Below are 26,657 nucleotides of genomic sequence, written 5' to 3'. Positions count from 1 at the left end.
GAAATTAAAAAATACCCATAACCCTACATTGGATGATATGGAAATCACACCATTTGCCTTAGGTGAGAGTATGTCACACATATGTAAGCTATACTGTTATCATTATCACTTTATTTCTGTTAACTTACATATATTTCCAGAAGACTCATTTTACCTAAACACAAGATTTACCACTGTTTCTCTCTTTTACAAGTTACTGAAAAGTATACAAGACCAGACTTAAGATAGTAAGATGATATTAATACTCCATTGTCATTTCCTTCCTCCACACCCAGGAGCCCCCAGACCTGAGTGATGGCTGGTGAGAACTGCACTGTCTTCACTGACTTCATACTCTTAGGACTTTCTGGCAGACAGGATGTGCAGCAGGGGCTCTTTGTGCTCTTCCTGCTGGTTTATGGCGTCACTGTGATCGCCAACCTAGGCATGATCCTGCTCATCAACCTGGACCCCAGACTCCACACGCCCATGTACTATTTCCTGAGCAGTCTGTCTTTCTGTGATGTCTGCTACTCCTCCACGGTCTCTCCCAGGATGCTGGCCGACTTCTTATCTGAACAGAAGAGGATTCCATATCATTTATGCTTCGTTCAGATGTTCTTTTTTGGGATCTTTGCAGATGTGGAATGCATCATGTTGGCTGCCATGGCCTATGACCGCTATGTAGCCATTTGCAATCCACTTCTTTACCCAACTGCCATGTCCAATAGGAAGTGTCTCCAGCTTGTGGCTATTGTGTACATTGAAAGTTTGGTGGATATGACAATCTTCATCTCTTGCACAGTTACACTGTCATTCTGCAATTCCAATATCATCAATCACTTTTTCTGTGACATCCCACCCTTACTAGCCCTCTCCTCCTCGGATACAAGCATCAGTGAGTTAACGCTGCTCATTTCCAGTAACTGTGTAATAGGATGCAGTATTGTCACTGTCCTCCTTTCCTACAGCTACATCATAACCACCGTCCTTAGAATGAACTCGGCCGAGGGGAGACGCAAAGCCTTCTCTACCTGTGCCTCTCACTTAACTGCTGTGGCTATATTTCACGGGACATTAATTTTCATGTATATTCGGTCCAGTTCAACTTACTCTATGGACATGGACAAAATGGCCTCTGTGTTTTACACAGTTTTCATCCCTATGCTGAACCCACTGATCTACAGCTTAAGGAATAAGGATGTGAAAGGCGCCCTGAAAAAAACAATTGGGACTAAATTACGTTCTGACTGAAACTGTGCTTTTTACCCCAAAGTACCTTTATTTACTGAAAGGTTCAGAGAGCTAATGTTCAGATACTTAGACATAGTTTCCTATAATCTCACCAGTACAGCCCCTAGATGGTTTTCATTGTTTCTCATTGAACCTAAGTGGGATGTAGAGAGCGGTCATTAACTGACATGAATCTTCTTTCTAAACCAGAAAGAGTATTAATAAATTCACTTGCAAAAAAAAAAAAAAAAAGTTCGAGTCATTTTATACAGCTCTTCTCTCTTCATGGGTGTGCCCCAGAAAGATACCTGGGGCAATGCGACCCCTGCACCCCTGTCTAGTTAACTTATTCTTCTATGATTTTATTTTTTAAATGAGTTTAATAAATTTGTTCAGACAGAATGTATTGTTAGTGAATTATATCAGGTTTGTTTGTATTCTTCCCATGTACCAGTATTAGCCTATAAATAATCCAACATCACAGAAATATGGAAGTAGTAAATGAATGAATAAATTAATCAAAAAGCTGCTGCTCTAACTCATAGTCTATAAATGCGGGTCTCATTTCTGTCTTGTTCACAATATTTCTACTTTGCTATTTGTTAACACTGTTCAGCTTCTGTATAATATTTAAAAACATTTATTGAATAAATGAATAACTGTCCCCTACAAAATTAATGCATTTGAGGCTTGGTATACTTTTCAAAAAAAAATCTCTTTTTATTTTATTTTACTTTAGAGCCTATGTAAATTTAAAAAATAATGATTGTGTTATATTTTATTTCAGAATGTCATCTTACACAAAAGCTATCTGAACTTCTTCTTTTGGCCTATGCGGAATAGGTACCAGGGACAGGGATCACTGGATGTAGAGAACTTGTCAGATTCTCTATTCCTTCTTCCTCTGCACCAGTTGCAGAAGCAGACAGCCCTGGGATCAGCAGCTCTAGCTTTGTATTGCACCCCATAGTCTTCACATCAACCTGTGGAGTTCCCTTCCTTCCATCATACTGAAGAACAGATAAGGTCCTATTGACAAGTGTACAGAAGCAGCATAAATGGAGGTTGGGGGTAAACAGAGGGACATTCTCTATGTTATTGCAAAAAAAGGACTCCATCTCCTTTGAGGTGCTTATAGCATTATAGTAGATAAAATTATTATTTTTAAAAAAGCCGAGATGCCCAATTTATAAAGTTTAAATTGTAAAGGAACAATTATTAAGAACAGTATTTAATAGAAAAAAAAGAACAAAACAGTATTCACATTAGTATCAATTGGCCATGATTTACATTTGCTCTCTTATCACCAGAGACAGGGAATTTAGCGCCTACAAACAAGACTTGTCACTTCTTCACTGACCCAAACTCAAGCCCCTCTGTCCTCTTAAGTCTTCCATCCTTCACACATTTATTGTTTTCTTGTCAAAATGTATATAAGCTGCCTCCTTTGGTCACTTTTTGACTCTCACATTTGGTGTGGGGCTCCCACACATGCAAAATTAAATATTAAAAAATTTAAATTAAATGTTTTTCTCCTGTTAATTTGTTTTATGTCAATTTAATTATTAGGCCAGTCAAAGAAAGCAGGAGAGAAATGCTTCCCACAACTTCAACATTTAAAAAAAAATCATTGCAATGAGAGTGGTTGATATCTACTTCCAGGAAAGGAATCAGACAGTGACGAATAAAAGGATTACCATAAATTGAGACAGATTCATAGCTGTGAGGGAGTGCGGTGGGCGGGGGATTAGGGGACTAGGTGAGGGGAGTGGGGGGATAGGTCAATAAAGGCAAAAAAAGAAAAAGACATGGACACTAGCAACAGTGTGGTGATTGCCAGTGGGGAGAGGAATGGGAGGGGAAAATAAATGGCGATGGACAAAGACTTGACTTGGGGTGTTGAACCCACAAAGTATACAGATGATGTATTGTAGAATTGTGCACCCAAAACCTGAATAATTTGGTTAACCAGTGTCACCGCAATAAATTCAGTAACAAGGAGAAGTACATTACATACATATTATAGGCAATCCACCTTAATTTTTATATATATTTTTATTAGACTTTAGGTTTTAATTTTTATGCTATTTTTATTAACAGATACTATGGTAATAAGCATGCTGTGTAAGTAAAAAATGAAAATAAATAAGAAGTAAAGAAGCTGTTTCAGAAATGGAGAAGAGGGGATGAATAATGCAAAGGGGAAAAACATTAAGTAAAGGATCTACTTCAGTTTCATTAGACACCTGGTTTCATGGAGGAGGGTAGAGACTGTGGTAACCATGAAGCATAGCATTGAAATAAATTCTGGTAAATTTCTGACATTGATCAATTTAGTAATAAGAGTGAAGAAATAACGTTCAGCCTTTGCTCAAGTTGTTGCAGCACTCACAGGGGGAAACAGAACCAGAATCTAATTAATGATGTTCTCAAAACAGAAGAATGCAAGCAGAGGTTTTAGAGATTTAAATCCCAAAGGTCACTGGGTAGAAATAAAATGCAACCTGCCTCTTGTTCATGTACCAGAGATAAGGATAGAAAGACTTGCACATTTCAGGTAGGTTTCTAAATGGCTTAAAAAGAACAGAGGGGGGAGAAAAAGCTTACTCTTAGAAAAATGAAGAAACAAGAATTAAGAATTTTGTTAATGAATCATTTTACATTTGCTTACTCAGTTAAATAGACTTTTCAATCTAATAGCTAAACAATGATGTTTCTTTGTTAGGTCTGTGTTAATTTGCCTGATTTCATTTGTCAGTTGTATATGAAAATTAAATATCTGATTTACATTTTAATCAAGGTTGAAAAGTAAACCATTACTCTTTACTACTCTGCAAAAGATATTGCACATGCAGATTTAAGATTTGCTCTTGTCTTTTTCAAATAATAATAGAGATAAAACATTAAGAACTATCCATATATGTTCATTCATACCATAGTTTTTAAGTCTAGAAACAATAAAAATTAGACCACTACCCATATTCAAATTTTCATATATCCACAGACACACATCAACATATACACGCGCAGATGCAAGGCAGGATCCTCTATATCTCAGGGACACTTATTTTTCTTGTATTTATGTTCATTTCAATAGAAAAGACAGCTTAAAATAAAAGACATGTAAGTTTTCACATATTTTGGTTTCACTTCTTTGTGTCACATCTCTTTGGCTTGAAAAGGGATCTATCTGTCCTTTGGCAAAGGTCAGTCAGACAAATGGGTTGTAAATGCTGCCACCGACCTGGGAAGGTGAGCGGCGGAACAGTTCCGTCCAGCGTGGTTCAGTGTCAGCACGCACTACGACGCCAGACCCCAGAGCAGTCTCGCAAACATTTCCATCTGTTCGCTGATCTGCAGTGCCGTGGGCAGTGGTAAAATCAAGTCTTTTTCTTTGGTGAAAACATTCAAAACTACCTTCCACATTGGACATTGATTATTGTCAAAGCTCAAGGACTGTCTCTGAAATGTTTATTTTATTGTTGTTCAGGGTTTGGTGCAGGGACATTACATTCTGAAAATTCACTTGCTTTTCTTTAAATGATTTAAAAATATACAAAGGTGTGTGTGTATATATATATATATAACTTTATATATATATATATAACTTTAAGTGGTTCTATAATAAGAATTACTAACAGACTGTAGATTCATTATTAATTTTTATGCTAAGTGAAATAAGCCAGTTTGAAAAAGACAAATACCATATGATCTCAGTTATTTGTGTAATCCAATGAACAAAATAAAATGATGGACAAAATAGAGACAGAGGCACGGACACATGGAACAGATTGACAGCTGTTCCACAGACACAGACAACAGTGTGTTGATAGCCAGAGAGAAAGGGGAGAGTTGGCTATGTGGAGGCGGGCACAGGCAGGGAGGCAGGGAGGCAGGGAGGCAGGGAGGCAGGGAGGCGGGGAGGCGGGGAGGCGGGAATTGGGAAGGAAGAGACTTTGCTTGGGGCAGAGGACACACAATGCAGTGGGTAGATGGTGTTGTATTGATTTGTGCACTTAAAATCTGTATGGTTTTGTAACCCAGTATCATCCCAATATATTCAATTAGTAAAATATTTTAATATTTAGCAGTTTATTTTATAGAATATATCTATAAGATATACTAGTGAAATTAGTAAAACATTCAATAGTCATAGAATATTTAATTAAATTATCTTTTATTTTGCTAAAATACTGCCTTGCACATAAAACAGAGGTATTTTTAGCAACACACAGTCTCTTTTTTTCCTGTGTCATGCATCAGGGAATCTTGACTAAACCTGGTTTTCCTTGGTAGCATTGTCATCTACTTATATGATAATAGCCCATGTCTCAGGATCAGACAACCATTTTTTGGAAGAAAGAGTTTATAAGCAGACAGTTGTTCACTTATTATTATGCTTAGGGGCACCATTGACACCAGAAAGCCATGTAGATACTGATATATTTTAATTAATTACATATTCTTAGATAGCAAGAAATATAATAAAATGGAAGCTTGGATGGGGACATGGTAGAACATTTTTTATTACTTTACAATTCTAACCTATAGGCTTGTATATTTTATAAAATATATTCATTTTCCATCAAAAACCTGTTTTGATGATTCATCTAAGAAGAGTTTAGGCTAAGATTTGGGATTCTGCACATTGATCTCCAGATTGTTATTTATATAATATATTCTCTTTCTGTCTTTCATCTACCCTTAATTACCCTTTTTTTTATATTCCCACAGAACCAAGGAAGTCATGTATGATATTATATACAACATAACTGATTGGGTAAGATACAGCTGTGAGACATAGAATTCCATTGATCTCCTAAAAACCATCAATACCACAGAAGGGAGGCAGAATTTGAAGATGTTCAATGAGATGCAATGAAAACAACAAAATAATATTACAATTTCTAGAAACATGTGATGAAATTATACTTTAGACATGAATATTTCTGGGGTAGTGAGACACTGGACCAACGAGCATTTTCAAATGTGGCTTACTGATCTGATCTGTTGGTGAATACACTGTGGGAATTCTAGTAGATTAGTGTTGAAGAACTCATACAGTTCTGTTTTTTTCCTCTCAGTCACCTGTACTAGTAGCATCCCAAAAGCTTTTCACAGTCTCTCCTGAACAGCAGCTGTCAAAAAGGCATGGTTAGCTCTGAGACATCCTTGCCTGTAAACTCTAACATATCACTCATGGAGACCGTTCAAACTTCTCCCCTAGCAAGTACCACCCTCACTGCTTCAGTGGGTCCTAAATCACACACTATTTCTGTCCCTTGTGTTTGAGACTAGATAGAACCTGAGGGGTTCATGGGATATCGGAGAAATGTTATATCTAGGAACTTGTAAGAGCTCTGCCTGCTTCACAATTCTGGCTGATGAGGGAATAACAAAGAAATATATTCATTATCTGTATCTCTTACTCACTACACATCTCTGTTACAGGATATAACATTTCTATAACACTAAAAACAAAAGCAATCCTGTCGGAATATGTGGGTTATCTGGACCAACTAATTCTAAGAACTATTTCCAGGAAGGGCATCAATTTCTTAATATACTATAAAAGTGGCATAAATTATCACAAGTACTACATAGGTTTTAGTGAAATTGCCATGATTTATTTTGAATGAAAGTGCACTATAAACTATACAGTGCTATACAGATATAGGCAATATTATTAGCATTTTCACCTCATCAATTTATAGAAATTAAATGTATTTCCAGAAGAGTGATTTTAACTAAAGCAGACTTACTGTTTACCTCTTTTTCTAATTACTGAAAAACTGAATCAATAGTTAAATATTAAAATAGTAATATGATGTCAATCAACCCCACCTTCATTTCCTTCCTCCACAACCAGGGGCCCCCAGACCTGAGTGATGGCTGGTGAGAACTGCACTGTCTTCACTGACTTCATACTCTTAGGACTTTCTGGCAGACAGGATGTGCAGCAGGGGCTCTTTGTGCTCTTCCTGCTGGTTTATGGCATCACTCTGATTGCCAACCTAGGCATGATCCTGCTCATCAACCTGGACCCCAGACTCCACATGCCCATGTACTATTTCCTGAGCAGTCTGTCTTTCTGTGATGTCTGCTACTCATCCACGATCTCTCCCAAGATGCTGGTCGATTTCTTATCTGAACAAAAGAGGATTCCATATCACTTATGTGCCATTCAGATGTATCTTTTTGGTGCCTTTGCAGATGTAGAATGTCTCATGTTGGCCATCATGGCCTATGACCGTTTCGTAGCCATTTGTAATCCTCTTCTTTATACAACTGTCATGTCCCGGAGCATCAGTGCCCAGCTCGTGACTATTGCCTACATCACAGGCTTGGCGGATTCAGCAATCCACACCTGTTGCACATTTCGATTGTCATTCTGCAATTCCAATATCATCAATCACTTTTTCTGTGATATCCCACCCTTATTAGCCCTCTCCTCCTCAGACACAACCATCAATGAGATAGTGATGTTCACGTTCATTGGATGTGTTGTGGGGTCCAGCATCCTCACGATTCTCCTCTCCTACAGCTTCATCATAACCACCATCCTTAGAATGAACTCAGCCAAGGGGAGACGCAAAGCCTTCTCTACCTGTGCCTCCCACTTAACTGCTGTGGCTATACTCTTTGGGACACTCTTGTTCATGTATTTCCGTCCCAGCTCCAGTTACTCCATGGACACCGACAAAATGGCCTCTGTTTTCTACACCGTTGTCATCCCCATGTTAAACCCACTGATCTACAGCTTAAGGAATAAGGATGTGAAAGGTGCCCTGAAAAAAGCAGTTGGCACTAAATTATGTTCTGAGTGAGACTGTGTTTTACACTCCAAAGTATTTTGTCAAAGATTCTCAGTGCTGAAGTTTACGTACTGTGACTTAGGTCCTATATAGTCTCACCAGCACAGACTGCTGAATATTTCATATTTCTTCCCTTTGTGCCTAAAATGAGTGTAAGGAGAATTAATTATTGATCTTAGTTTTTTCTCCAAAATAAGGTAAAGTAATACAGTAAAAGGTTCACTTTGTTGTTTGCCAGAAAGGGTCCTTTCACATATTCTGATCTGTTCAGGAGTATGTTCCAGTGAGACAAGCAAACAGCAACCACACCTTCATGTCGATTCAACCCCGTCCTTAGGATGCCTTCGTGTATATGGAGTTAATAAACTGCCTCACTCAGAGGGGAGGTCGGTGGGTTAAATTGGGTGTGTTTGTCTCTTTCCTATGTACCTGTATCACCCTATAAGTGTTCTGTCCTTGCACTTAAAGGGATATAACTAATAAATAAATAAATTAAATTAACAAATAAATAAATAAAAATAAAACAGAGACCTCCGGCCCTCTAGTCCAAGTTCCCTAAAGCTACAGCCCTTGCCTACGTTGTTCACCATCATTTCTCCTTCACTGTAAGTGATGTTCAGCCATTCCCGATATTTGTTGAGTCAATCAATGGGTGTAGGTTGAAATATGATGTAAAAAGGAATTATCTGGTTTAATTAGACTCTAGTATCTTCATCTTAGATAAAATCTGTTCTGTACTTTTCTTCTGTCATTGGCTGTGATAACAATCATGCAAAAGACATATTTGATGTAAAAATCATCTTGGCTCCTCCATTTTCAACCATTCCAGCCCAGTTATATCAGCAGATGTCCCCAGATTAGCAGCTCTAGGTTTATGTTACACATCACAGTCTTCACACGAGATGAGGAGTCCCTCCCTGCCCTCACCCTGGAGAACAGACATGGTGCTATTGACACCTGCAGAGAAACTGTATAAATGAGAGTTGGGGATCAAGGACCTGGGCTTTTCCACGGCCGGCCAAGGAGAGAAGGACTTCCCTTGCTGTGTTTATAGCATTACACTAGTCAAAACAAATTGAAAGAGCTGAAATTCCCAATAGATACAGTTTAAGTTAAAAGGTAGCCTTATTAACTTAACGTTTTAATAGAATAAAAACAAATAATGAGATGGTACTTACATATTTACATCAGCATTCCATTGTTTAAATATTTATATTCACTTTCTGTGTATCTGTGGAAAAAAACTGGAACCATATTTTAAACAGAATTTTAATAGTGGTCATGGCTTAATAGGTGCATACTAGGCAATCCATACCTATCCAAAAACTAATAAATTTCATATGTTGTTTGCACTGCAATTAATTCATTATCCAGGTATGAAAAACAACACAAATTCAGTTTTTCATGAATAATCATTTTATTTTAGACTTTTGTCAAAAAAACAAACATGGAAATACTCTTTTCAGCTTGCAGGTGGACAGAGTAATGTGTTATACAAGTTTTTTAATTTAAAACCTCTTCTCTGAGATCTTCCTGCATTAATGAGCTATTTTATACTTCAAAAGAGCATGACAATAAAACAACACATTTAAAACATGAAATTTTCACCAAGTTACTAGTCTTGCATTACTTTTTGAACAGATATTTAAGATAAAAAAAGTATTTCATAATATTTTCTAATTACTTTAATTTAATAGCCTTTACAGATGGTTAGGATAGCAGGGTTTTTTATTGTTATTGTTATTATTCATCTTAAGAAACTTATAATAAAGGGACAGTGCTGAAGATAAAAACTAGACTGAAGTGAAACTGACCTGACTTCATAATTCTATATTATTTACTTGTTAGCTTTGTGCCCTTAGCCAATTAACTCCCTATCAATCCTTCTACTCCTGGGGCTGAAAGAAAAGAAGGCATTGTCCACGGTATCATGCTTTATTTTGATTACCCACAGATTTGGGGAAATTCATATTAAACTGACTTTTCCACAGTTGGAACCAAACATCAAAAAATAGACATTTCTGAAAAGAGGTCAGGTCCCATTTCATCCTTAAGAAAGACCTTTTTATTCCATAGTATATATGTACCACATCTTCTTTATCCAGTCATCTATAGAAGGGCTTTTTGGTTGTTTCCATGTCTTGGCCACTGCGAACAATGCTGCAATGAATATGGGGCTGCATGTTTCTTTACATACCAATGTTTTTGAGTTTTAGGGATATATACCCAATAGAGGGATTGCTAGGTTATATGGTAGTTCTATTTTTAGGTTTTTGAGAAACAACCATATTTTCTTTCATAATGGTTGTATTACTTTACATTCCACCCAACAGTGGATGAGGGTTCCTTTTTCTCCACAGCCTCTCCAACACTTGCTATTACCTGTCTTGTTGATAACAGCTAGTCCAACAGGTGTGAGGTGGTATCTCATTGTAGTTTTGACTTGCATTTCTCTAATAACTAATGAAGATGAGCATCTTTTCATATATCTGTTGGCCATTTGTATTTCTTCCTGGGAGAAGTGTCTGTTCATGTCCTCTTCCCATTTTTTTATTGGATTGTTTGTTTGTTTGTTGTTGAGTTTTATGAGTTCTTTGTATATTTTGGATCTTGACAACATTATACAGAGTGAAATAAGTAAATCAGAAAAAACTAAGAACTGCATGATTTCATACATAGATGTGACATAAAAACGAGACTAAGAGACATGGACAAGAGTGTGGTGGTTACCAGGGAGGGGGGGGAGGGAGGAGAGGAAGGGAGAGAGGGGAGGGGAGGGGCACAAAGAAAACCAGATAGAAGGTGAGGGAGGACAATTTGACTTTGGGTGATGGGTATGCAACATAATTGAATGACAAGATTACCTGGAGGTGTTTTCTTTGAACATATGTACCCTGATTTATTGACATCACTCCATTAAAATTAATAAAATTATAAAAAAAGACCTTTTTGACTAGTGACTTTCCCAAAAACATTTTGACATATTTATTCCTTAGACCAGTGGTTTTCAAACTTTTGAAGTTGGGCACATTTAAAATAATACAAATAATTGTAGGCACACTATATACAATTTTCTGAGAAATACGTTATAATAATTAAGTCAAATATTAAAGAAAAAATATAAAGTCCAAGAGTTCTTTTATGGTAATTAAACAAAATAAACAAAACAAAATTAAATGTATTCTGACATTAAAAAACATTAAAAAAAACATTTTGATGTTACATTTTTAGTTATGCTTTTTAGAATTCATAAAAAGAGGGGTTAAAAAATCTAAAAATGACAAAAAGTTATCTTTTTATATATATAGATACATTCTTAGTAAGATTTAGTAAATTCAGCAGGTCCTGGTGCAAATGTGTTAAGTTTTTTTCTTTCTTTTGTTTATGAGAAACATGAGCCTGATGTGTCCTAGCGATTTCTTCAATGTTTGGCCATATATTTGAAAGGCAAACTTTCATTTCATCATCAATGCATTGAAGAATTCCTCTCTTTATAGTCTTAATTGTGTTGAATGAAGAAAACCCACACCATACATATCATCTTAACTTTACACCAAACAAAGGACAGAAGAAACTTGCCTCCAGTCTTTCTGGGGAACATAGTGTGTAGTGTAAACAATCCAGTACCACAGCTTAACAGCCTTTTGCAACCTAATCAGGCAAGTGAGGTGGGGGGGGTTGGGCAGACTGTCAGCTCACAACCAATTCATCACCCCTCTGTTCCTCAAAAATCTAAACTCCAAAAACCCTGTTGGTTTTTGGTCCCCAACAGGCACATATTTCTCTGTAATACCATAGGGCGCATCTGGAAATCTTCTAAGGCGCAATAGTGCTCCCTGGTGCACACTTTGAAACCCACTGCCTTAGACTCTAAATTAGGGGGTTCAATATAGGCATTATCAATATATACAACATAGAAGTCACTTTGTTAATATCCACTGCATGACCAGTGCTGGGATGCAAAAAAATACAGATGAGTGTACCATGCTAATAGTGACCAGAGTCAGATGGGAAGGTCAAGTGGCTTTAATATGACAGAAATATGGAACACAGAAAATCATGCATAGATCCCTAGCATGTAAAATCCTTCCCAATTTTACTTTTCCTTAACATGCACCCCAATAAGCCCTCTTTAAAGTATCTAATGAAACACTGAATCTAGCTAAGAAAAGAGCATGTCAAAGAGTGAATCTGGACCCCAACACTTTCTTGAGAGCTTCTTTCACGTCCTTGTTCCTCAAGCTGTAGATCAGGGGGTTCAGCATGGGGATCACTACCGTGTAAAATACTGAAGCCACCTTGTCAGTATCCACGCTGTTGAAAGAACTGGGCCGGCAGTAAGTGAAAAGGACTGTTCCCTCTAAGACAACAATAGCTGTGAGGTGGGAGGCACAGGTGGAGAAGGCTTTGTGCCTTCCCTCTGCAGAGCGCATCCTGAGGATGGTGATGAGAATAAACAAGTAGGCGGTAAAGATGATCACAATGGTGATGATCTCATTGAAAGTGGCCACAATGAATACCATGAGTTCATTTAAGGAAACATCATAGCAGGCAAGATTAAGAATCGGGGGTAGGTCACAAAAAAAATGGTTAATCACATTTGAGCTGTAGGATGGAATATCAAGGGCTAAACACAAGTGGATCAGAGAACACACACTCCCACAGACGTAGCAGCCAGAGACCAGCAGTATTTGGAGTTTCCGGGACATGGTCACCATGTACAGCAGTGGGCTACATATGGCCAAGAAGCGGTCATAGGCCATCATGGCCAGCAGAAACACATCAGTGATTGCACATGTGCAAAATATGTAGAATTGTATCATGCATCCGAGAAAGGAGATGGTCTTATCCTTGCTGAAGATATTGAACAGCATCTTTGGCACAATGACTGTAGAGTAGCAGATATCCACAAAGGACAGGTGACTGAGAAAAAAGTACATGGGGGTGTGAAGTCGAGAGCTGATGTGAATCAGTGCGATCATGCCCAGGTTGGCCGAAAATGTGACGCCATATATGAGAAGGAACAGCAGGGAGAGAAAGACTTTCAACTCAGGGACATCTGATAATCCAAGAAGGATGAACTCTGTCACAGTGGTGCAGTTCTCCTCCCCCATTGCCACCACATGTCAAGTTTAGAAAAACAAAAGATGTTTTGTGTATGTTCTGAAATGGGAATAAGAGGAAAAAATGGCACATTATGTTAACTGAAAGGAAACTTTCATACTGATGTTACTGTGTATTTGAAATACAATTAGCAAACAATTCTAAATGTACAGTGTGTCAGCAGATCCCACTGACCAAAATTAAAGTATTAGGAGAAACATGTATGATTCCTGTTATCTAACACAATAAATTGAGTTAGTTAATTAACATAAGTGTTTTTGATGGACCTTAAAATAGATCCAGTGATATACTTTGTAGCCATATGAGATCAACTCCTGTCCCAGAAAAATGTAACATATTCTGTTTAGTTATTGTGATCCTGCATACACTAATTTTTTAGGTCAGTCTAAAATTTCAGTTGGTGGGGTCCTGTACAGTTTTCTCACTGGGAAGAGTGACAGATCTCTTTGAGATTAGTGGATCATCAGTACTCTTTAAATTTAGAATAACACAGAATAAAAAAATATTTTAAATATATATTATAGTCCATCATCATTTCTACTTGTCAAATTAACAGTGACTTAATTGATTAGAATACTATTGATCAATATTAAAATGAATCAGAAAGATACAACTCTTGTAAAAATTTTTCTAGAAAACAATTTGACAACATATATCCTTACCTCTGACAATAATAAAAGCTATCTGATATATTTATGAGGTTTTTCCTAGTAAGTTGTTATTAGAAATGTTTAGTTACATTCACAAATTGTGGAAAACTGTTTCCAAAGTAACATTACAGCATTGTTTATAATATTCACAATGAGAAAAACTAGAGCAGTTGTTAGACTATGATATATTATCATATATATAAGGCAGAAAGTTTTGTTATTTGAAATAATTTTGAGAAGATAATTTTCTTTTAAATAACTAGTACATTTGGTATATATGTGTAGTAAATAAAAGATATATGTTGAGGCCCTGGCCGGTTGGCTCAGTGGTAGAGCATCGGCCTGGCATGCAGAAGTCCCGGGTTTGATTCCCGGCCAGGGCACACAAGAGAAGCGCCCATCTGCTTCTCCACCCCTCCCCTCTCCTTCCTCTCTGTCTCTCTCTTCCCCTCCTTCAGCGAGGCTCCATTGGAGCAAAGATGGTCCGGACGATGGGGATGACTCCTTGGCCTCTGCCCCAGGCGCTAGAGTGGCTCTGGTCACAAAAGAGCGAAGCCCCAGAGGGGCAGAGCATCACCCCCTGGTGGGCAGAGCGTCGCCCCCTGGTGGGCGTGCTGGGTGGATCCCTGTCAGGCGCATGCGGGAGTCTGTCTGACTGTCTCTCCCCGTTTCCAGCTTAAGAAAAAAAAAAAAAAAGATATATGTTGAGGTATGAGTGTATTTGGTAGAAATACCTTATGCTATCACTTCAATTTGATTACATACCCTAAAAGATAAATCTTTTACCCACATAGAGAAAAAGCTAAGTTAGAACTCATGTACTTCTCTCTTGTAGTCGGCTGGGGGAAGTAATTACACTGTATATTCTATAAGTCTGATTTACCAATCAGATCTGTCCTAAAAGAATATTAATATGCAATACATTGTGGTCCATCCAAATAATAATATTCAGCACTGAAAGAAATAAGCTCTCAAGCCATGAAAAGACAAGCAAGAAACTTAAATGCACTTTTCTAAGTGAAAGAAGCAAATCTGAAATGGCTACATACTCTAAGATTCCAACTATATGATCTTCAGGAAAAGGCAGAACTGTGGAAACAGTAAAAAGATCAATTGCATCAGAATTTGGGAGGAAAGAGCTATAAACAGGTGAAGTATAGAGAATATTTAGGACAATGAAACCACTCTATATGATACTATAATGGTGAATAAAAGTCATCATACATTTATCCAAAGACATGAAATGTACAACAGCAAGAGTAAGTCCTGAGGTAGACCTTGGACCTCGGGTGATAATAATGTGTCAATGCAGGTTCATCAATTCTAATAAGGGTACCACTCTTGTAGGGGAAGTTGATAATGAGGGAAGCTGTGCATTTGTGGAGTCAGGAATATAAAGAAAAGAAAAGACATAAGGAATGTGAGAAATTATATTCTCTGCCCTCATTCTTAGAGGAGTATACTCATGATGTCATAAATATATATGTAATGAAATTTTAAAGAATTAAAAACAAATCACCTGCTGAAGCCATAGTTTTCTCATTACTTAACTCAGAAAAACTGAATCATTTGCCCACTCAGAGTTAAAACAGAAAAATCAACTTGGAAACACTTCTTCTTAACGTCTTAGGCTGATAATAAGAGACAATTTTTTAATAAACCCAAACAAACCAAAGTAATTCATCTTATTTACTCAACAGTGTATGTTCTGATTCCCCATGACCAACTAATGGGCTCATAAATTTAACCCTCAGAATTAGGGTGACAGTTAGAGAGCTAGATACCATGACAAAAATTGGTGTGAAGAAAGGTAGAAAGAAATGAGAGAGAGAGAGAGAGAGACTATCATTTGTTTATATCAACATCTGGTGTTCCACAGGAAATTATTCTAATTTTACCATCTACTGTCTCTCAATACTGAAAGACAAAAAACATTTGAAACAGTAAGTGCACAGGAATATGGTTTATTAAATCATTCTCTAATTAGAAGACACATGAGTGACCTGGCCAGGTCCTCAGTTGGTTAACATGGTGTCCTGATATACCAAGGTTGCAGGTTTTATCCTTGGTCACGCTACAGTCAAAAATGAATCAATGAATGCATAGATAAGTGGAACAACAAATTGATATTTCTTCACGCTCTTCCTTTTCTCTGAAACAATCAATAAATAAAAATTTAAAAGAAAAGAAGACATATGGGTTAAACATATCTTTAAATAATTGTTTGCTGGATAAATATAGCCATTTCCCTTTCCAAGTAACCAGAGCCTAGTTGTAGCTCACAAACCTGAGTGACAGGCAGTTCCTCTGTGGTGCTGAACAGGTAGGATGAATATGGTGCACGACTAGAGACTTATACTCTAATTTTATCCCCTGGGGAACGGGTCCCCTAAGTTCCAAGTCAATTATTAATCTCTAATGCTAAAAAAATAAAGTAAAACCGAACTAATACTATATGAGGTATAAAACATATAATTAATCTCTATGGAATATCATCTAGAATTTTTTTACATGCCTTAATTTGAAAAATAATTTTTCAAAACCAAACATCTCTCCTTCCACATTTCATAGTGCTATATGGCATTCCATCCTACTGTCATATATGTGGGACACAGATCACATTTCCATAATAAAATAACATGAATATTTTTTATCAATTCTTTCTTTCTTATAATATTACAAAGTCCCCTAAACTCCAGCAAGGAACATTGACTAAAGCCCCATCGGAATCCCTTCAAATACTGGGAAGGAGATAACCTGCTGGTCAGATAGCTATTAATACTCCGCATTTCTCAGGCCCTTGTATATGTTAGAACCTATTCTAAATATTAGATAATATTAAATTATTTAATCATCATGATAACCATCAAGAGAAAAAATACTATCTCTAGGTCTGTCTTACAAAGGAGATGGTAGAGGCACAAGCAATGAGTTGTAACTTGAATGGACTGAAAATAAAGCATCCTTCACAACTAAAAAGAAACCCTCACCAGCCCATATTACATGTATTACTTTCATGAATATAAAAGCATGGGTAGAAGCAGAAATAACTTGGACTACTGTTTTGAAAGCTGCCTTCAATTTTTAATTTTTCTGTTTCTCTTTTAGTTGAGGCACCTTAAACTCACTCTTCTTTGGTGAAAAGTCTACGCAAATATTTTATCTATTTGACTTTCTGTGCTCTACTTGTAAATGTTCTTTATATATTATGGACATAAACCTTTCACCTGAGATATATCGGTGCTTTTGGCTCTTAAATTTATATCCATGGTCCATTTTGAGTTAATGTTTATATATATGGTGTGAAGTCTAGGTTTCAGTTCAACCTTTTTTATATGAATAATCAATTGCTTTTTATCATTTATTGAAAAGAGAATCCTTTCCCATTAAATAGCCTTGGTAGCTGTGTCAAAAATCAATCAACTTTTAATCTGTTTATTTTGTAATTATCAATGCTATTACATTGATGTATATGTCTACCTTATACAAGGACAAACACCATGTTTTGCAATTTTGGATTTAAGTATTGTTCTTTTGTTAAATTTATTTCTAAGTATTCTTTCATGTCATTGTTAATCAATTTGTTTTCTTAATTTCACATTCAGATATTTTGCAACTATATAAAAATAAAATTGTTTTCCTGTTTTGACTGTATATCCTGTGACTGTGATGAATTCAATTATTAGTGCTGGTGGTGGTAGTGTGTGTGGGGGGTAGTGATTTATTATTCTTTTATAATATTTAGTGTGTATTATCAGATTTATGTGGTAACTTTTTAAGCATTCTTTATCTACAATTGCGAGGGATGTTATGTTGTGTTTTCTTTCCCTGTATTTCTTTTTGACTTGCTAAATAACATGAATTGGAAAGAGATCTCCTCCATTTTTGACATCAGTTAAACAATAATTGCTATTATTTCTAATAAATATGTTTAGTTAAACTAACCAGTGAAGTCATCTGTGTTGGATATTGATAAGATGGTAGAATATTTTAATTATACATCAAATTTATTTTCTTGTTATACATTTGTTTAGATTTTCTATTCCTTCTACTGTCAGTTTTTGGTAAATCTATCATTTAAGGTATTTGCTCTTATCATCTAAGTTGACTAGTTAGTTGGCATAACTTGTTTATAATATTTATTAAAATCATTTCAATATGTACAAGGTCCGTCTCCCCTGATCACGTTACTTAGTATGTCATTTCATTTTCTCTCTGTAAATTCAGATAAATTGTTGTCCATTTTATTGATCTTTTCAAAATTTACATTTATTGCTTTTATATTGTTTTTCACCTTTGTATTATTGGATTATACTCTAGTCTTTATTATATCCATCCTTTTATTTGATTTTTGTTGTTGTTCATTTTATTGTTTTTAGTTCTTTGTTATTGTAGTCTCTAAATATGAAATCTAAGGTTCTAGTTTTGAAATATTTCTTTTCTTTTAAAGCTCTAAATTTCCCTCTTTCAAAATGTATTTTCCCTTTTTTATTGAATTTATTGGAGTAACACTGGTTAACAAAATTATACACATTTTAAAAGATGTAATCTATGATCATAAAATGCATCTTTTAAAATGTTGTAGATTATGTTTTACTTGCATTCAATTCAAATTATTTTATAATTTCTCTTGCTCTTTTCTTTTTTATTTTTTCCATTGACTTCGGAGAGAGAGAGAGAAGTATCAGCTCTTTGTTCCACCGACTGTTCCATTTGGTTCTGTACTCACTGCTTTTCACACATGTCCTGACTGGGGTTCAAACCCAGGACCTCAGAGTTAGGAACAATACTTTATCCATTGAGCCACCTGGTAAGTTTCACAATTTTATTTATGTTTCTTTATACTTTGATTTCTTGAGAAGTGTGCTGTTTAACTTTAAAATCCTGTCTATATTCTAGATACAAATCCTTTATCAGACAAGTGCTTACTTTTTTCTCTTTACATCAGTTTTTCTAAAGTAGAGTTGGTTTTGAACCTAATCCCACCAACCACATCCCACAACCAAACACATAGCAGACACTTGACAATGATGAAATATATATTTTTGATTGGCACAACTACAAGACAGTGATGCTGGCATCTAATGTGTAGAGGCTATGGGTACTGCTAAGCAGCCTACTATGCACAGGATAGTACTTCACAGCAGAAGTTATCAATACAAAATGTCAACAATACTGAGGTTGAACAGCCCTGTTCATTACTCAGTTGACCCTGAACAGCATGGGTATGAACAGTGTGGTTTTGCTTACACACAGGTTTTTCCAAATAAATACCTATCCTGGAATCTACAGAGGCAGAGTGCCAACTATATGTATTGATCTATGCCATTTTATACAGGGGACATTAGCATCTGCAGATTTTGGTACCCACAATGGTCCTAGAACCAGCAGGTAATGAAGGTATTTATGTTTTGGGGGAATCAAAAGTTATATGCAAATTTTTCACTATATGTGTGTGTGTACCCCAACCCCACATTGTCAAGAGACAAATGCGCAATGGTTCCTGTATTCAATTTTTTTAACTTTTCTTTCTGCTTTGTGCTCTCTGAGCTTCTTGGATGTGAGTTTCGTGTCTTCTGTTATGAAGTTGAGCGATTTAGGTGGTACATGTAATCAAATTCTTATGTAAGATGTTCTAATCTCACTGAATTTATTAATTCTGTAAGAAAAATCTAGGTAAATGAAATAATGATTTTTTTTGTTCTATAGTTACAAAGGGGAAAGCATCTGAAATAACTTCATTCTGGCTCAGTTATATCAGCAGATGTCCCCAGATTAGCAGTTCTAGGTTTATGTTACACATCACAGTCTTCACACCAGATGAGGAGTCCTTCCCTGCCCTCACCCTGGAGAACAGACGTGGTGCTATTGACACCTGCAGAGAAACTGCATAAATGGGAGTTGGGGATCAAGGACCTGGACTTTTCCACGGCCGAGAAGAAAAGGACTCCATTTCCCTTGCTGTGTTTATAGCATTACACTAGTCAAAACAAATTGAAAGAACTAAAATTCCCTATATATACAGTTTAAGTTAAATGGTAGCCTTATTAACTTAATGTTTTAATAGAAAAAAAATAATGAGATGGTATTTATATTAGTATTACATTTTTAACTATATATTCACTTTCTGCATATCTGTAAAAAAATAGACCATATTTTAAACAAAATTTTAATAGTGGTCATGGGTTAATAGCTGCATACTAGGCAATTCTATAACCTATCCCCAAAACTAGTAAATTTCAAATGTTGTTTGCTCTGTAATCAAATAATTACTTATCCAGTTATGAAATAAAATAGAGGTTCATTTTCTCACAAATAGTCATTTTATTTTAGGTTGCTGTCAAAAAAGAAACACGGAAGTATTCTTTTCAGCCTGCATATGGACAGAGTAATGGGTTACATAAGTGTTTTTATTTTTTTTATTTTTTATTTTATTTATTCATTTTTAGAGAGCAGAGAGACAGAGAGGGAGAGAGAGGAGAGAGAGACAGAGAGAGAGAAGGGGGGAGGAGCTGGAAGCATCAACTCCCATATGTACCTTGACCAGGCAAGCCCAGGGTTTCGAACCTGTGACCTCAGCATTTCCAGGTCAAGACTTTATCCACTGCACCACCATAAGTCAGGCAAGTGTTTTTATTTAAATCCTCTTCTCTAATCTTAATCCTGTATTATATAAAACGAGCTATTATATACTTCAAAACAGCATGAAAATTAAAACATGCAATTTTCAGCAAGTTACAAGTATTGCATTACTGTTTGAACAGAGATTTAAGATAAATAAAAATATTTCATTGTCTTTTAAATATTTTCTAAATACTTTTACTTAATAGCCTTTATAGATGGTTAGGATAACAGGGATTTTTATTGTTATTATTTTTATTCATCTTAAGGAAATTATAATGATGGGAGAAGGTTCAAGATAAAAACTAAATTTGAAGTGAAACTAAACTAATTTCATATTTCTATTATATTATTACTTGTTCAGCTTTGTGGCCTTAGCCAATTATCTCTCAGTCCTTCCACTCCTGGGGATGAAAGAAAAGAAGGCATTGTCCTTGGCATCATACCTTATCTTGGTTACCCACAGATTTGAGGAAATTCATATTAAACTGACTTTTCCGACAGTGAGAACCAAACATCAAAAAAAGACATTTCTGAGAAGGGGTCAGACCCCATTTCATCCTTAAGAAAGATCTTTTTAGCTAATCACTTTCCAAAAAGATATGTTTGACATATCTGTTTTCTAGACTGTAAATTAGGAAAATCAATATAAGCATAATTAATATGTAGCACACAGAGGTCACCTTGTGAATATCCAGTGCATGACCAGTACTGGGATGCAAAGAAATGCAGATGAGGGTACCATGCTAATAGTGACCACAGTCAGATAGGAGCTCAAGTGGCTTTAATACGACAGAAACATGGAAAACAGAAAATCATGCATAGATCCCTATCATGTAAAACCTTTCCCAATTTTACTTTTCCTTAACATGCACCCCAATAAGCCCTCTTTAAAGTGTCTAATAAAACCCTGAATTCAGCTAAGGAAAGAGCTTTTCAAAGAGTGAATCTGGACCCCAACACTTTCTTGAGAGCTTCTTTCACGTCCTTGTTCCTCAAGCTGTAGATCAGGGGGTTCAGCATGGGGATCACTACCGTGTAAAATACTGAAGCCACCTTGTCAGTATCCATGCTGTTGCCAGAACTGGGCTGGCAGTACGTGAAAAGGATTGTTCCCTGTAAGACAACGATAGCTGTGAGGTGGGAGGCACAGGTGGAGAAGGCTTTGCGCCTTCCCTCTGCGGAGCGCATCCTGAGGATGGTGATGAGAATAAACAAGTAGGAGGTAAAGATGATAACAATGGTGATGATCTCATTGAAAGTGGCCACAATGAAAACCATGAGTTCATTTAAGGACACATCATAGCAGGCAAGATTAAGAATCGGGAGTAGGTCACAAAAGAAATGGTTAATCACATTTGAGCTGTAGGATGGAATATCAAGAGCTAAACACAAGTGGATCAGAGAACACACACTCCCACAGACGTAGCAGCCAGAGACCAGCAGTATTTGGAGTTTCCGGGACATGGTCACCATGTACAGCAGTGGGCTACATATGGCCAAGAAGCGGTCATAGGCCATCATGGCCAGCAGAAACACATCAGTGATTACACATGTGCAAAACATGTAGAATTGTATCATGCATCCGAGAAAGGAGATGGTATTGTCCTTACTGAAGATATTGAACAGCATCTTTGGCATAATGACCGTAGAGTAGCAGAAATCCACAAAGGACAGGTGACTGAGAAAAAAGTACATGGGGGTGTGAAGTCGAGAGCTGATGTGAATCAGTGCGATCATGCCCAGGTTGGCCGAAAATGTGACGCCATATATGAGAAGGAACAGCAGGGAGAGAAAGACTTTCAACTCAGGGACATCTGATAATCCAAGAAGGATGAACTCTGTTACAATGGTGCAGTTCTCCTCCCCCATTGCTACCACATGTCAAGTTTAGAAAAACAAAAGATATGTTTTGTGTGTGTTCTGAAATGGGAATAAGAAGAAAAAATGACACATTTATGTTAACTTAAGAGAAACTTTCATACTGATGTTTTTGTGTATTTGAAATACAATTGGCAAACAATTCTAAATGTACAGTGTCATCAGATCCCACTGACCAAATTTAAAGTAGTACCAGAAACATGTATGATTCCTGTTATCTAACACAATAGAGTTAGTGAGTTAACATAAGTGTTTCTGATGGATATTGAAATAGATCCAATGATATACTTTGTAGCCACAAGAGATCAACTTCTATCCCAGAAAAATGTAACACATTCTGCTAAGTTACTGTGATCCTGCATACACTAATTTTTTAGATCAGTCTAAAATTTCAGCCTGTGAAGTCCTATACAGTTTTGTCACTGGGAAGTGGACAGATCTCCTTGAGATTAGTGGCTCATCAGTACTCTTCAAATTTAGAATGAAACTGAATAAAAAATATTTTAAATATATACTATAGTCCATCATCATTTCTACTTGTCAAATTAACAGTGACTAAATTGATTAGAATACTATTGATCAATATTAAAATGAATCAGAAAGATACAACTCTTGTAAAAATTTTCCTAGAAAGCAATTCAACAACATATATCCTTATCTCTGACAATAATAAAAGCTATCTGATATATTTATGAGGTTTTTCCTAGTAAGTTGTTATTAGAAATGTTTAGTTACATTCACAGATTGTGGAAAACTATATCCAAAGTAACATTACAGCATTGTTTATAATATTCACAATGAGAAAAACTAGGGCAGTTGTTAAACTATGCTATATTATATATAAAGCAGAAAGTTTTGTTATTTGAAATAATTTTGAGAAGATAGTTATTTTCTTTTCAATAACTAGTACATTTGCTGTATATGTGTATTAAGTAAAAGGTATATGTTGAGGTCTGAGTGTATTTGGTAGAAATATCTTATGTTACCACTTCAATTTGATTACATACCCTAAAAGATAAATCTGTTACCCACATAGAGAAAAAGGTAAGTTAGAACTCATGAACTTATTTCTGTAGTTGGCTGGGGGAAGTAATTACACTGTATATTCTATAACTGTGATTTACCAATCATATCTGTCTTTAAAGAATATTAATATACAATAAACTGTTGTCCATCCAGATAATAAGATTCAGCACCGAAAGAAATAAGCTCTCAAGCCATGAAAAGACAAGCAAGAAACTTAAATGCACATTTCTAAGTGAAAGAAGCAAATTTAAAATGGCTACATACTCTAAGATTCCAACTATATGATCTTCAGGAAAAGGCAGAACTGTGGAAACAGTAAAAAGATCAATTGCATCAGAAATTGGGGGGGGAAAGAACTATAAACAGGTGAAGTATAAAGAATATTAAGGGCAGTGAAACCACTCTATATGATACAATAATGGTGGATAAAAGTCATCGTACATTTGTCCAAAGACATGAAATGTACAACAGCAAGAGTGAGCCCTGAGGTAGACTATGGACCTCGGGTGATAATAATGTATCAATGCAGGTTCATCAATTCTAATAAAGGTACCGCTCTTGTAGGGGAAGTTGATAATGAGGGAAGCTGTGCATTTGTGGGGGCAGGGATACAAAGAAAAGAAAAGACATAAGGAATGTGAGAAATTGTATTCTCTGCCCTCATTCTTAGAGGAGTATACTCATGATGTCATAAATATATATGTAATGAAATTCTAAAGAATTAAAAACAAATCACCTGCTGAAGCCATAGTTTTCTCATTACTTAACTCAGAAAAACTGAATTATTTGCCCACTCAGAGTTAAAACAGAAAAATCAACTTGGAAACACTTCTTCTTAACATTTTAGGCTGATAATAAGAAATAATTTTATAAGAAATCCAAACAAACCAAAATAATTCATCTTATTTACTCAACAAAGAAAGTCTACATGTCTTGATTCCCATGACCAACTAATGGGCTCATAAATTTAACCCTCAGAATTAGGGTGACAGTAAGAGAGCTAGATACCATGACAAAAATTGGTGTGAAGAAAGGTAGAAAGAAATGAGAGAGAGAGAGAGAGAGAGAGAGAGAGAGAGACTATCATTTGTTTATATCAACATCTGGTGTTCCACAGGAAATTATTCTAATTTTACCATCTACTGTCTCTCAATACTGAAAGACAAAAAACATTTGAAACAGTAAGTGCACAGGAATATGGTTTATTAAATCATTCTCTAATTAGAAGACACATGAGTGACCTGGCCAGGTCCTCAGTTGGTTAACATGGTGTCCTGATATACCAAGGTTGCAGGTTTTATCCTTGGTCACGCTACAGTCAAAAATGAATCAATGAATGCATAGATAAGTGGAACAACAAATTGATATTTCTTCACCCCCTTCTTTTTCTCTAAAACAATCAATAAATAAAAATTTAAAAGAAAAGAAGACATATGAGTTAAACGTATCTTTAAATAATTGTTTTCTGGATAAATATAGCCATTTCCATTTCCAAGTAACCAGAGCCTAGTTGTAGCTCACAAACCTGAGTGACAGGCAGTTCCTCTGTGGTGCTGAATAGGTAGGATGAATATGGTGCACGACTAGAGACTTATACTCTAATTTTATCCCCTGGGGAACGGGTCCCCTAAGTTGCTAACCAATTATTAATCTTTAATGCTATAAAAATAAAGTAAAACCAAACTAACTACATGAGGTATAAAACACATAATTAATCTCTATAGAATATTATCAAGAATTTTTTTTAATGTTTTAATTTGAGAAACAGTTGTTCAAAACCAAACATCTCTCCCTCCACATTTCATGGTGCTATATGACATTCCATCCTACTGGCATATATGTGGGTCACAGATCACATTTCCATAATAAAATAACATGTATATTTTTCTTAATTCCTTCTTTCTTATAATATTACAAAATCTCCTCAACTCCAGCAAGGAACAGTGACTAAAGCCCCATCGGAATCCCTTCAAATACTGGGAAGGATATAACCTGCTGGTCAGATAGCTATTAATACTCCGCACTTCTCAGGCCCTTGTATGTGTTAGACCCTATTCTAAATATTAGATAATATTAAATTATGTAATCATCATGATAACCATCAGGGAAAAAATGCTATCTCTAGGTCTGTCTTACAAAGGAGATGGTAGAGGTACAAGCACTGCATTATATCTTGAATGGACTGAAAAATCAAACATCCTTCACAACTAAAAAGAAACCCTCACCAGCTCATATTCCATGTATTACTTTCATGAATATAAAAGTATAGGTCTAAGCAGAAATAACTTGGACTACTATTGTTTTGAAGGCTGTCTTCAATTTTTAATTTTTCTGTTTCTCTTTTAGTTGAGGCACCTTAAACTCACTCTTCTTTGGTGAAATGTCCATGGAAATATTTATCTATTTGACTCTCTATGCTCTACTTGTAAATGTCCTTTATATATATATTATGGACATAAACCTTTCACCTGAGATATATTGGTGCTTTTTGCTCTTAAGTTTATATCCATGGTCCATATTGAGTTAATGTTTATATATATGGTGTGAAGTCTAGGTTTCAGTTCAACCTTTTTTATATGAATAACCAATTGCTTTTTATCATTTATTGAAAAGAGGGTCCTTTCCCATTTAATAGCCTTGGTAGCTGTGTTAAAAATCAATCAATTTTTAATCTGTTTATTTTGTAATTATCAATGATATTACATTGATTTATATGTCTACCTTATACAAGGACAAACACCATGTTTTGCAATTTTGGATTTAAGTATTGTTCTTTTGTTAAATTTATTTCTAAGTATTCTTTCATGTCATTATTAATCAAGTTGTTTTCTTAATTTCACATTCAGATATTTTGCAACTATATAAAAATAAAATTGTTTTTCTATTTTACCGTATATCCTGTGATGGTGATGAATTCAATTATTAGGGCTGGTGGTGGTGGTGTGTGTGTGGGTAGTGATTTATTATTCTTTTATAATATTTAGTGTGTATTATCAGATTTATTTGATAACTTTTTAAGCATTCTTTATCTACAATTGCGAAAGATGTTATGTTGTGTTTTCTTTTCTTGTATTTTTTTTTTTTACTTTGGTATCAGATTAACACTTGCTAAATAACATGAATTGGAAAGAGATCTTCTCCATTTTTGACATGAGTTAAACAACAATTGCTATTATTTCTAATATATATGTTTAGTTAAACTAACCAGTGAAGTCATCCGTGTTGGATTTTGATAAGATGATAGAATATTTTAATTATAAATCAAATTTATTTTCTTGTTATTCATTTGTTTAGATTTTCTGTTTCTTCTATTGTCAGTTTTTGGTAA

At 35.6% G+C, this 26,657-nt stretch overlaps 4 protein-coding genes across 4 annotated transcripts; 2 read left to right on the top strand and 2 right to left on the bottom strand.

The window, feature by feature from the left end:
* The first annotated feature begins 294 nt into the window (after positions 1–294).
* LOC136320774 (olfactory receptor 5AR1-like) lies at positions 295–1,233 on the top strand. Its single transcript, XM_066253927.1, has one exon. The coding sequence runs from the start codon at positions 295–297 to the stop codon at positions 1,231–1,233; it is 939 nt and encodes a 312-aa protein (XP_066110024.1).
* A 5,867-nt stretch (positions 1,234–7,100) lies between these two features.
* LOC136320773 (olfactory receptor 5W2-like) lies at positions 7,101–8,068 on the top strand. The gene has a single exon (XM_066253926.1). It carries the CDS (start codon positions 7,101–7,103, stop codon positions 8,037–8,039), a length of 939 nt encoding a protein of 312 aa, XP_066110023.1. The 3' UTR covers positions 8,040–8,068.
* Positions 8,069–12,205: 4,137 nt separating this feature from the next.
* LOC136319686 (olfactory receptor 5L1-like) lies at positions 12,206–13,141 on the bottom strand. The gene has a single exon (XM_066252820.1). The coding sequence runs from the start codon at positions 13,139–13,141 to the stop codon at positions 12,206–12,208; it is 936 nt and encodes a 311-aa protein (XP_066108917.1).
* Positions 13,142–21,100: 7,959 nt separating this feature from the next.
* LOC136320772 (olfactory receptor 5L1-like) lies at positions 21,101–24,873 on the bottom strand. Its single transcript, XM_066253924.1, has 2 exons — positions 24,855–24,873; positions 21,101–22,345 (listed from the first exon to the last, which is right to left on the bottom strand). The coding sequence occupies exon 2, from the start codon at positions 22,292–22,294 to the stop codon at positions 21,359–21,361; it is 936 nt and encodes a 311-aa protein (XP_066110021.1). The 5' UTR covers positions 22,295–22,345; positions 24,855–24,873; the 3' UTR covers positions 21,101–21,358.
* Positions 24,874–26,657: the final 1,784 nt, after the last annotated feature.

The sequence above is a fragment of the Saccopteryx bilineata genome, chromosome 1 (genome assembly GCF_036850765.1).
Source record: "Saccopteryx bilineata isolate mSacBil1 chromosome 1, mSacBil1_pri_phased_curated, whole genome shotgun sequence".
Classification (NCBI taxonomy): Eukaryota; Metazoa; Chordata; class Mammalia; order Chiroptera; family Emballonuridae; genus Saccopteryx; species Saccopteryx bilineata.
The sequence above is the reverse complement of the archived record's forward strand: the minus strand, read 5'-3'. Positions and strand labels throughout refer to the sequence as shown.

Excerpts from the sequence above, each read along its gene's own strand:
- LOC136320774 (XM_066253927.1), top strand. The coding sequence starts at position 295 with ATGGCTGGTGAGAACTGCACTGTCTTCACTGACTTCATACTCTTAGGA.
- LOC136320773 (XM_066253926.1), top strand. The coding sequence starts at position 7,101 with ATGGCTGGTGAGAACTGCACTGTCTTCACTGACTTCATACTCTTAGGA.
- LOC136319686 (XM_066252820.1), bottom strand. The coding sequence starts at position 13,141 with ATGGGGGAGGAGAACTGCACCACTGTGACAGAGTTCATCCTTCTTGGA.
- LOC136320772 (XM_066253924.1), bottom strand. The coding sequence starts at position 22,294 with ATGGGGGAGGAGAACTGCACCATTGTAACAGAGTTCATCCTTCTTGGA.